Below are 10,905 nucleotides of genomic sequence, written 5' to 3' on the forward strand. Positions count from 1 at the left end.
TTTCTAAATAGAAGTGTATATTTATCGTGAGACTATATTACATTACAAGCTTTCAAAGAGAAGCAGTGTTTCCTATAGTGATCACCCATATCATTGGGCTCAGCATAGCTTTAAAGGGAGTGGGCTGTTGCTTAGCCTGCAGTCAGCTAATGGCACCACTGGAACTCTACCCTCTTGTGGAAACCATCACAGTTCACTATTAAATAGAAGGACTGGTAACACATATTTTGTATTGCCAGCTTCTGCTCCGAGTGCCATATGTTTTTTTTTCTATTATGCCAGTTTTGAACCCAGCATTTCAGGGTTTCCAGTGTTTTTGATGGCAAGAATAAAGTATTCTACAGCATTATTAATGATATCTCTTGAAGTTTTACTAAAAACTGCATATTTTTTTCCCCTTTGTCAAGCATCTAGTTTCTTATGTTGGACTAACCCCGGAGTAATGTCCAACCAGACATCGCAGAAATCCCCAACGGGCAACTCCATACTGCACAACGTTTTAAAGATGGCTGCAGACCCACTTTCCTGTGGCAGCCTAATACAACAAGCAGTATTTGGTCTCCTCTCTAATGTTGCTGACACTCAAGACTGCAAGTGTATCATTCAAAAGGTACGAGGAAATGGGGAGACTGGAATGCAATAGCATGACACAACTAGTTTACTGGTAATTTATGTCAATAGTTGTGAATAAAGCGTATATATATGGGTTAAAGTTTTTGATCAAATACATAATGTAAAGCAAAAAGATCCCAAATAATTGAGCTTATGTTGTATGGATAGACGTATCATTTAAACAGTAACACCTTTCACATTATAGCGGAGTGATGATCCCAGTAGGATTATTGCAGAGGAGTACGTTTCTCTTGGGAAGATAGCAAAAGGAGTAAATGTAATTGGTTCCAGGAGAGAAGGGAAAAATATGTGGAGGTGGGTGGGTTTGCTTTCACATATACCAGTTTAGGGGAAAACATGATTTTACGAGATTCTGTCACAATAGGGAGTGGCCACCCAGTGGTTGTGATGTCAGTTGCAGCCTGTCTAGGGTTTTTACACCCATAATATTGTATGGTCCTTAATTAAGCTCAAAGAAAAGTAAGGGTGGACATATGTCTGTATGTATTCATTTGTAAGTTACAAGCATCAGCTTAAAGGGGTAGTCTCGTTAAGCATAGCTGCCGTCATGTGAATGCTAATCAAATGTTATTAAAGTATGTAATGGGGTTGTACTTTGGATTTTGTGTCTGTAGCTCTAAAAAACATTACTTTGTCCTGGCACTTAAGAAGTGTTTATTCCCAAGTTGCCGTGGATACGTCCTGTAGGCATTCCAGTGCTACAGGTCGGGATTGCTCATTAAGAACAATCAGGGGCAGTTTTTTTTCTATTCAGCTTTCGGGATCGGATTGTTGACCAACAGCAGGGCAGCGCTTAGTGCAGACATGCACAGGAAGGAAGTACAGAGCAGGGAATTGTGGTAAATGTAGTTTCAAACCCCATGTCAGCAGAGATGTGGCAGACATTTTGGAAAATGCCAAAGTGGGGAAAGATCAGCAATGGAGTACAGGGTAAAAAGAGAACGGTTGTGCGATTTTATACATATAACCAGCTGTACATAAACATGGGGCAAACACCTTTTAATATCTTTGAAAATTCGCTTTACAACTGGAATACCCCTTTAATTAGGACCTGATGCTGTGGGATGATAACAAATACTACAGTGCATTCCAGAAGTGCAGCTTACTACAGAATATATTAGCAGAGGCAGGATGCTGATACTGCATTTTAGCGTAGGGTCCAGAGCCACATTGAACTTAATGGAGTACACTCAGGTTATAAATGGATTTAGTTCTGCATTATCTAAGTTCTTTGTCTTTTTTGTTCTCATTTGCAGAGTAATTTTCTACAAAACTTTTTATCCGTCTCCTTGTCAAAAGGCAGTAACAAGAGCCTTAGCGCTGCAGCTCATCTGTGGCTGAAGTTTTTGTGGAACTTGTCACTGGGGAGTGACGGTCAAATAATGATTATGAATCTGAAAGGAAGCTTAGACCTTCTTCTGGAGATTCTGAAGTACAACCAGAAGGTTAAGTTCCCCACTGCTCTGCTTATTCTACATAACATCTGCTTTAATCAAACCAACAAACCAAAGATACTCTCCAATGGTAAGGAATCCTCTAGAAATGTTTACTCTCCGAATTAGATGGTCGTCTTCTTTTGGCTTATCCTTGTTGAAGTTTTACCAATTCTCAAATCGGTGTTTTATATAATTATGTTAATGTTGATCTATCATTTTGTGTAAGTGTACTAGCAAAAGCTGCAAACAGGAATTCTCTCTCGGTATTGATCTAATCTAACACAGTCTAATTACAGACGACATTGTAGACGAAATTGTGCATACATAATATGGCGAATGCCATTAAAGAGTATCTGTCAAGATAGATACTACCCGATTTGGAAGTCTACGTGCTCATGACCTAAAGGCACAGGCTTCCAGCGTTGTCTTCAGTAAGACGATATGCTGCTCTAATGACTAAGATGTATTGGGTTTTTTTCTACCACCAATTCTGCATATTGTGCAAATATGACAAGTGGACGGCTTTGTCTGTCATGACAGATTCTTTAGAACTGTAATTTCATTTTCAGTTATCTTAGTAGTCTTTTTTCTTATCACCTGAAAGTGAAGTTACCTGAAATAAAGTTTCTTCACAATGCAGAAAAAAAAACAGAACTAAACCAGCTTTTGCTATGATATTAAAGGAGTTGTCTATTTGTAAACTAGTAATTGCCTATCAAGAGGACAGGTCATAAATGGTAGATCAGTGGGGGTTTCTACCCGTGATTCTCGATAATAAGCCTTTCACTGAGCCAGTGCATTGAGCTGATTTCTGCAAAAAGCAGAGAGCTTCGTTTCCCATGGAGTAGCCAGGCTCTGTATTATGGATGAAGTTCCTACTGACGTAAATGGGAACTTTACTTGTAATACCAAGCCTCACCACTGCACTGACAATGGAGCTGTCTGCTTCCTGCAGAAATTAGCTCTGTGAAAACGCACAACAGCCCAGAGAACAATTGATCAGCGGGGATCCCTGGCGCTGAGCCCCCCTCCAATCTGCTATTGGTGGCCTGTCCTAAGGATAGACCATTAATATTTTACAGCTAGACAACCACTTTAACTGTAAACTTTGCTTGTGTAAGTGTAGACTCCATTTATATCTCATTCACTTATTTTATAAAACTATAGTTGTATCGCTAGAGATAACTAACTATACTAGACTCAGTTAGAATTATAGCTAGAGTTATAGCTGGAGATAGAAGAGTCTAGGCTGTGGATTTAGTCAGAGGCTCTTAAAAATGAATTACTACAATCTAAATAGTAGTTCAAAAGGGTTGCCCCGAGAGAGACAGCCCCTTTGAGTTTCGAGCTGTCATAACAGTTGCTCCAGCTTCCATTGACAATTTTACCATCGGAAGCCATGCCCAGTTAAACATTTGGAATAGTTATTGCATGGCTGCTTTTCAGTTAATTCTCTGTCTATGTAATACATGAACAGCTCAAGAAGTGGGAGCCAATTGGATTGTAGTGGGGGTCCCAAGTGGGAGACCCCCCTCTATTTCATGCATATGCCCTAATATTTCATTTGGGCAGGGAATGTCTTCTTAAGACAGACTTTTGAATGGTTTCTAACTATGGAATGACTTAGAGTTCGATCACCCCCTTCCCTATAGGCTGTGGGAATGTAACTGTTGTCTTCTTTGTACTTGGTACTACAGTAGTGGCTCATTGACTTTTTATGTCCTAGATAAAATTATGACCGTGCTATGTGACTGTGTGGAAAATGACAACCCCGATATTCAGAGAATAGGAGCTTCTGCATTATGGGCTCTACTTCACAATTATCAGAAGGTAGGTGAAATATCAGAGACTGAGTGTTCTTTATACAATACTGCAGTATGTATGCTTTTTAATACTTATAGATCTATGTTTAAAGCGTTTTTAGTGTGTTGTAAGTGATGGACAAACACTGTAGGCTAGCAGAGCAAACAAGATTTACTGTTGGTAGTTGGCTTTGCACAGCGACACCATCTGTACTAAATCTACTAACAGTAACCCATATTTACATGGATACTTGCATATCATTTGGGGCCTGAACATTTGGACTTTATAGTTGATAATTCCTGATTGGCGTGTTTTTGATAACTTGCAACACATAATATTATAGTCTGATATGAAATATAAGGAAGATCCGCAGCCGACAAGGAGATGATGTAAAAGATGATCTTTTATTCCAATTCCATAAAAATAGATGGTACAGGCAGCAACGTTTCGACCATTGCTGGCCTTTATCAAGCAATGGTCGAAACGTCGCTGCCTGTACCATCTATTTTTATGGAATTGGAATAAAAGATCATCTTTTACATCATCTCCTTGTCGGCTGCGGATCTTCCTTATATTTCAAGTCTACAACATATAGAGGTTGGTCCACCTTTATTGATTGGCTGTGCAGAGAATTCTTCCCCATATTTGGGTATTGAGAGCGGTGCTGCGGGATCTCTTTATCTATACGATAGTCTGATATGAAAAGATTCTCGATTGAATGTCAAAATAGATCTTATTGAATTCAGTGGGATTGTATTAAAAAAAATAGACCTGTTGTCCATTATGACTTTGAATGTTTACAATGAGATGAAAACATTTCCTTTTCTGCCCAGACTTTCTACCTATCAACTCAATGTGATGACGTATTCAGCAGTTCACCTATAGTGACCTATATTATGGAACACATCAATTTGTACTACTTTAATCCTGTTGTTTTCGATATACAGTCATTCCTCTACTCTTGTTGCCTTCTTCTTTTGCCTGTTTTCAGTTTCGCCTATTCTTCAATGCAGAATCCCGCCTCTACTTTTGTCGCCTGCTTCTAATTTCCCTGGCGGCCGTCAGCCCACTTCGATGTACAATCACAACGATTCATTGACTGGTTCAGCCAATCACAGCCGGCGAGCTCTGATTGGCTGAGCCAGTCAATGAATGGCTGTGATTTGTCATCGAGCCAACGCCGAGAACCAATCACAGCAATTTATTGCTGGAAGCGGGGATCTCAAACATTGCCAACAGCAATAGATGATCTGTCAGTGCAGGGGAAGCCTGGAACAGCGGCCGTGACCCGGACGGCGCCTGCAAGCCTATTTTCAGGGTAGGGCTTATATTTCAAGCCCTCCCCCCGAAAATCGATATCCTGAAACCGCTGCCAATTCATTTTAATCGGCGACGTAGGGCCGAAAACACTTGTGTGAACAGCCCCATTGAAATGAATGGGAGCATTGTACAGCATTTAGCGCTAAATGTGGTTTGGTGTGGTTTTTTTGGAATGTCTAGAACAAATTAATTGGATTGACATTGATTCCTATGGAAATAATTGCCTCGAGTTTCATTGGTTTCAAGTTTAGCCAGTTGCTTTCAGACAGATTACCAACTAAACTAGAGTTTGACTTTACATTTGTTTTTCTTTACCCTGTCCTGGTTTTTACATTACCCTATTGATGAGTAGAATGCCTGTTCTTTTGGTGTTTTGTAGCTACTTTTTGGGTTAATTGAAGTTTTTTTTAAATAAATATTTTTAGCGATGTTAAGGGACTCATTTAGGCTAATCGAAAAGGTAATTTGTGCTTTGGAGCTTAAAATAATTGAAGACACTTCAACTGTGGGTAAAAAACGGATGGCGGAAATTAGACATTTAATTGAATTCTTTGTAAATAATGTTATATTTGTTATGCAAGATTTGTTATAATAACAGATTAAATTCAATTTGTATCTTAGGCAAAAGTTACTCTAAAGACTCCATTGTTAAAAGGGAGAATAGAAGACGCCCTATCCGCACTGAGAAAAAGTAAGTGAAGTAACGCTGTCATATTTTTGTGTATCTCTTATAAATTGGCAGTCTTATGAGCTGTGCTACGATACTCTTAGCTTTCAGGTAAACTCATGTTGTGCTGTTTGCATGGTTATTTATGTGAAATATTCACTTGCAAAATTTATCTCCAGAATACAAATTAATTATATAAAGCGTGAAGATCTACAGTAACCATAATAAGTGTTATAAAAAGTGGAGCATTTCCACCGGTAACTAAAAATGTCTGTATATTAGTAAATCAGAAATTAGTGTTTTCTTGAGAGATACTGATTTCATCTCTTTTGTAGATTGAATTTCTGTAAAAGTGACCATAAAATCCACCACCCCATTGAACATCTCTACAACTAATGTAGGGATTTAATAGACTTCTCAGCAACAGAGAACTGAATGTCAGTTACTAACATACAATACGGAGAACATGATAATCTAATCAGCTGATGATTTAAGGCAAAAATTTACAGCCAATGTGGCCGTGGAACCCATTGTTGTTAATTATATGAATGCCTAGCATTACACCATGCCAGTATCTCTGCAAGTAGAAATAACATTATTAACGACCAACCGGCTGATTCACTAATCTTTTATTCAAATTTTTTTTTATTCACTTAGTTATCATGGACGTTAATGCTGTGATAATATTTTGGGGATTTTCATCTCCACTTTTCAAAAGCCCTAACCTTTTTTATTTTCCATTGACCTGGCCATACGATGGCTTTTTTTTTGCGTGGCAAACTGCAGCTTTTATTGGTACCATTTTTGGGTGCATATAATGTATTGTAAAACTTTCTTTTTTATTAATTTTGTTTTTGAGAGGAGGAAGAGAAGGCACATCAATTCTGCCATTGTTTGGTTTGTTTTGTTTTTTTGGGGGGTGGGGGGGAAGGGCTATTGCCCACGGATGGATTTCTGCCATGTTTCCCGCGGCGAAAGTTTTGCGACGTTATCTCGCAGCTGCAGCGGGAGTATTGTGTGATTACGAGTCACCGCCGACCGCATCATCGCCCACTGCCGGCGCGTCCTGCACTGCACATGCGCGACAGCTCGTCTTTGGGGGGCGCCATGTCTGATTACGCTGCGATATTCTGCTTGCGGAGTCCGACACGGCCGTAGGTATGAGGCCTTAATCATTCAGCATAAATTACATGATTCATATTTTCTGCGGGTCAGTACGATTATGACAATACCAAGATTATTATAATTTGTTTAGTTTTTTTGCACAAAAAAAAACCTTTTTGTTTTTGGAAATTATATATTTTTTCTAAATTGTTGCATTCATAACTTTTTAATTTGTAGATGGATAGAGCTCTGTGAGGGCTTGTTTTTTTTTTTGCGTGATGAGCTGTAGTTTTTATATGTATCATTTTGGGATACATACAGCTTTTTTGATCACTTTTATTGCACATTTTGGGAGTCAAATCAAGTAAAATAAGCATCTTGCCAGGAAAAAACTGGGAAGTGCGCAAAAAAGAGCATTTTTTTGTTTAGTTTTTTTTTTTACACTTTTAGGGAACTTGAACCACAACAGCTATTACTTCTGTCCTGCATTGCCTTATCACTTACAATAGAGATCATAGGTAATGGCAAGCCGGTACACCAGATGACTTCACAACGGGAGCGCTCTCCTCCTATGAACCCTTGGCATTCGCAATCTACATAGATTGCAGCATATAGGGTGTTAACAGCCGGAATCACTGTTCTTATCTATCCCCGCCGTTGCAGCAAGAGGTCGGCTATCAGTAATAGCCAGCTTCCACTGCGGGATGGTCCCAGCTCAGCCTTTGATCCCCCGCAATCCACAAGACGTAAGTTTATGTACTGTTGTCTTAAGGGGTTAATGTTGAAGAAAATGAGTATCAGCAAAATGTCTCTACCACGGAATAAGTCACTGGCAACAAGCATTTGCTGGTGTCTAGCATGAATGTATATCAGGAGCTCTTGGTTAAACTTGAGTTAAGCGAAAAGCTTTCTTATGTGCGTGGTCCGCTTTAGATATACTGAACATATTTGTAATAAGAGCCACAGACCTACTGCTAAATATATTCTTTTTGCAGTCAGGTGTCTACTCTCTGCACCCAGGATGATGTGTTTCTAGAAGGTTCATAAGGTGACTAGAGTTGAGCGAGCGTACTCACTAAGGCAAACTATTCAAGCGAGTAGTGCTTATGCGAGTACCTGCCCGCTCGTCTCAAAAGATTCGGGTGACGGCGGGAAGGAATGGGGGGGAGATCTCTCACTCTCTCCCCCCTGCTCACTCCCGCAACTCACCGCTCTCCCCTGCCGGCACCCGAATCTTTTGAGACAAGCAGACAGGTACTCGCATAAGGCACTACTCGCTCGAGTAGTTTGCCTTAGCGAGTACGCTCGCTCATCTCTAGAGGTGACCATTACAATCATTAGGATAATTTGGGGTTTGGGAAGCATGGTACATTGCTTGTGCGGATACTTATCTATTGGGATATATTTCTACGCCTCACTTATCTATTCACAGATGGTGGTTCTTTTGAAGAAAGGCTTGAAGTTTATCATTTGAAATGTCTGGAGAATTTGGAGATTGTTCTTGCTAGTTGAAGATGATGCACTCATGAATGATCCTCAGACCAATACCCTGCTGGCTAAGCAACATGATTTCAATCTTGTACGATAAGAGGAACTGTTTTAGCGAGCACCTGCGGCCATCCGTGTCATGTAATATTGCGTTTTTATATAAAAAGATTTCTCTTTATAATTTAATGTAGGACATGTCGCTGCACATGTACATGAAAGCATTTCTTAGTCGGAAACACTAAGGAATGATGTTTTCGGACTCCTGTGGCAGTCTATTAAGTTACATTATGTTCCATGTAAAAAAAAAAATCTGTAAAAGTACAAAAAGGCAATTTTCTCTTTCCATGAGCAGTAAAGCTAAAGACCTCAATTGCCAGAAGAATTGCCACCTACGTCTAGAGATCTCTACCTATAATTTTAAGGAATTGATTTAAGATGATGACAGGTGATAAATTCTGGTCATGGAAGGTTGGATTAAAAAATGGAATTAGAAAGCTGTTTGTAGTTTTTTTTACAGCTGACAGGAAATACTGCCTCCTGATTTTGTTGTCTTTTATATGTGATATGTTTTTTTCCTGTGTTTATATACTATATTAGCAATACATTTTGTTGTTAATTTGTAAGTGTGTATTTATTGGTATAATAAACTTCTTCTCTATGTGACGTGCAGTACGAGTCTATCAAATTGTTCCCATTCTCTTGTACTATTGGAGACGATATCTATATATTTATCTGTCTTTATTACATTATATAAGTTTAATCTTTCATTGTCTATGACTTAATTTGTGCAATTAGTTTTCACAGTAAGAAAATTTATTTTAAATTAGTCTTCATTAAAACTTCAGTGAGCACAGCTTCAGGCATACATATTAAGCGATTCAGTTCATAAAAAAGTTAAAGAATGATACTCTGCAAGCGATGAGATTTATACAAACAGTACAGATACATGTAGTCTTGACAAAAGTGAATTCAGACTGTTCGCATTACTTTTGTTAACTACTCTTGGCGTATTTGCCAAAAATATCTATAGGGCCTTATTCAACTGGCATATGCCGAAAGAGTCTTTTTGGCATACCGTTTTTACACTACATAGAATAGCACTGCAGAAATCCTCCCATATCCCAGCAATGGAAGACTCAATAGCAGTTTGAACAGGGCCTAAGATTGTCTATGAACTATAAAGCAGACATGTAGTTTGAATGTTATGAACCCTAGTAGAAGACCAGGGCCGTCCACCTATCAGGTAATGACAGCACATGTCACTGTATAATTACCTTACACTGTATCTAATGATTACCAGTTGTTTAGAATTTGTGTACATTGTAACATAACATGTAAGGGTAAAAAAAGATGTAATCCAGTTCAGACTATTATCCCCCCAATGTCGGTCCAGAGGAAGGCAAAAAAGAAACAATGAGGTAGAAGCCAATTTTCACTTAAGTGAAAAATTCCTTCCTGATTCCAGTCTGTCAATCAGAATAATCCCTTAATCAACAACCCTTCTGAAGTTATTAGTGATTATGACATCACCAGATTATGATCAGGCACCTCTTGACCTCCTTTTTTTTTTTTTTTTATAGAATTTGTCATGACCACATCCTCAGGCTGAGTTCCATAGTCTCTGCTTTTACAGTTAAGAACCTCCTAAGTTAATGTAGAAGCCGTCTTTCCTCTAGACATTAAAGGATGCCCCCCCCCCCTCCTTGTTATATTCACAGTCTTGGGTACAAATAGATGATAGGAGAGATCTCTGTATTGTCCCCTGATATATTTATACATAGTTATTAGGTCGCCTCGCATGTTTTTTTTTTTTTTTTCCAAGCTAAATAACCCCAATATTGTAGTCCACCCATTCCATTAATTACTTTGTTACCCGTCTTTGAACCCGCTCAAGCTCTGATATGTCCTCTTTGAGTACCGGTGCCCAAAGCTGTACATAATCCATGTGTGGTCTGACCAGTGAATTGTAAAGAAGAGGGCAGGAAAAAGGTATAATTTCTCCTTAAGTACCTAGAAAGTGTGTGAGGAGACTTATAAGGCCATGTTGTTCCTCTGGGAAATATATGCAAAAAAGGAAGATGGAACAATACCTCTGCAGCGCCACGTATTGGAATCAATGCTAGTCCTTTTATCAAAGTCTTTATAACAATGATTGGGAGTTCACCAAAAGCCAGAGATCCATACACACACAGCTGTTTCCGGGTTTTTGCTCCTCATCAGTGTGCAGTAGGTTTCTGGCTTAGTGAGAGGCCTATGATGTAGGTCGGGAAGGGTATCATCTCTCCTTAAGGAGAGCACCTACAAGGCGAGTGAGGAGACTTTTAAGGCCATGTTGCTCCTCTGGGAAATATATGCAAATAAGGAAGAACAATATTCTCGTCATGTGCCCCTAGACCTCTTTTGCTGCACACCATGGTCCTATTTGCCTTGGCAGCAGCTGCTTGACACTGGTTA

The 10,905-nt window shown here is 39.1% G+C and overlaps 1 protein-coding gene across 1 annotated transcript in view; it reads left to right on the forward strand.

Moving 5' to 3' along the window:
• The window catches only part of RTTN (rotatin), a 232,755-nt gene extending 223,539 nt beyond the window's left edge, over positions 1-9,216 (forward strand). Inside the window, exons 46-50 of the mRNA XM_066579499.1 lie at positions 408-610; positions 1,890-2,157; positions 3,796-3,899; positions 5,814-5,883; positions 8,396-9,216. Of these exons, the coding sequence (XP_066435596.1) occupies positions 408-610; positions 1,890-2,157; positions 3,796-3,899; positions 5,814-5,883; positions 8,396-8,475 (725 nt within the window). The 3' untranslated portion in view covers positions 8,476-9,216. The remainder of the gene's footprint in view (positions 1-407; positions 611-1,889; positions 2,158-3,795; positions 3,900-5,813; positions 5,884-8,395) is intronic.
• The last annotated feature ends 1,689 nt before the right edge of the window (positions 9,217-10,905 follow it).

This window comes from Eleutherodactylus coqui, chromosome 9 (assembly GCF_035609145.1).
Source record: "Eleutherodactylus coqui strain aEleCoq1 chromosome 9, aEleCoq1.hap1, whole genome shotgun sequence".
NCBI lineage: Eukaryota > Metazoa > Chordata > Amphibia > Anura > Eleutherodactylidae > Eleutherodactylus > Eleutherodactylus coqui.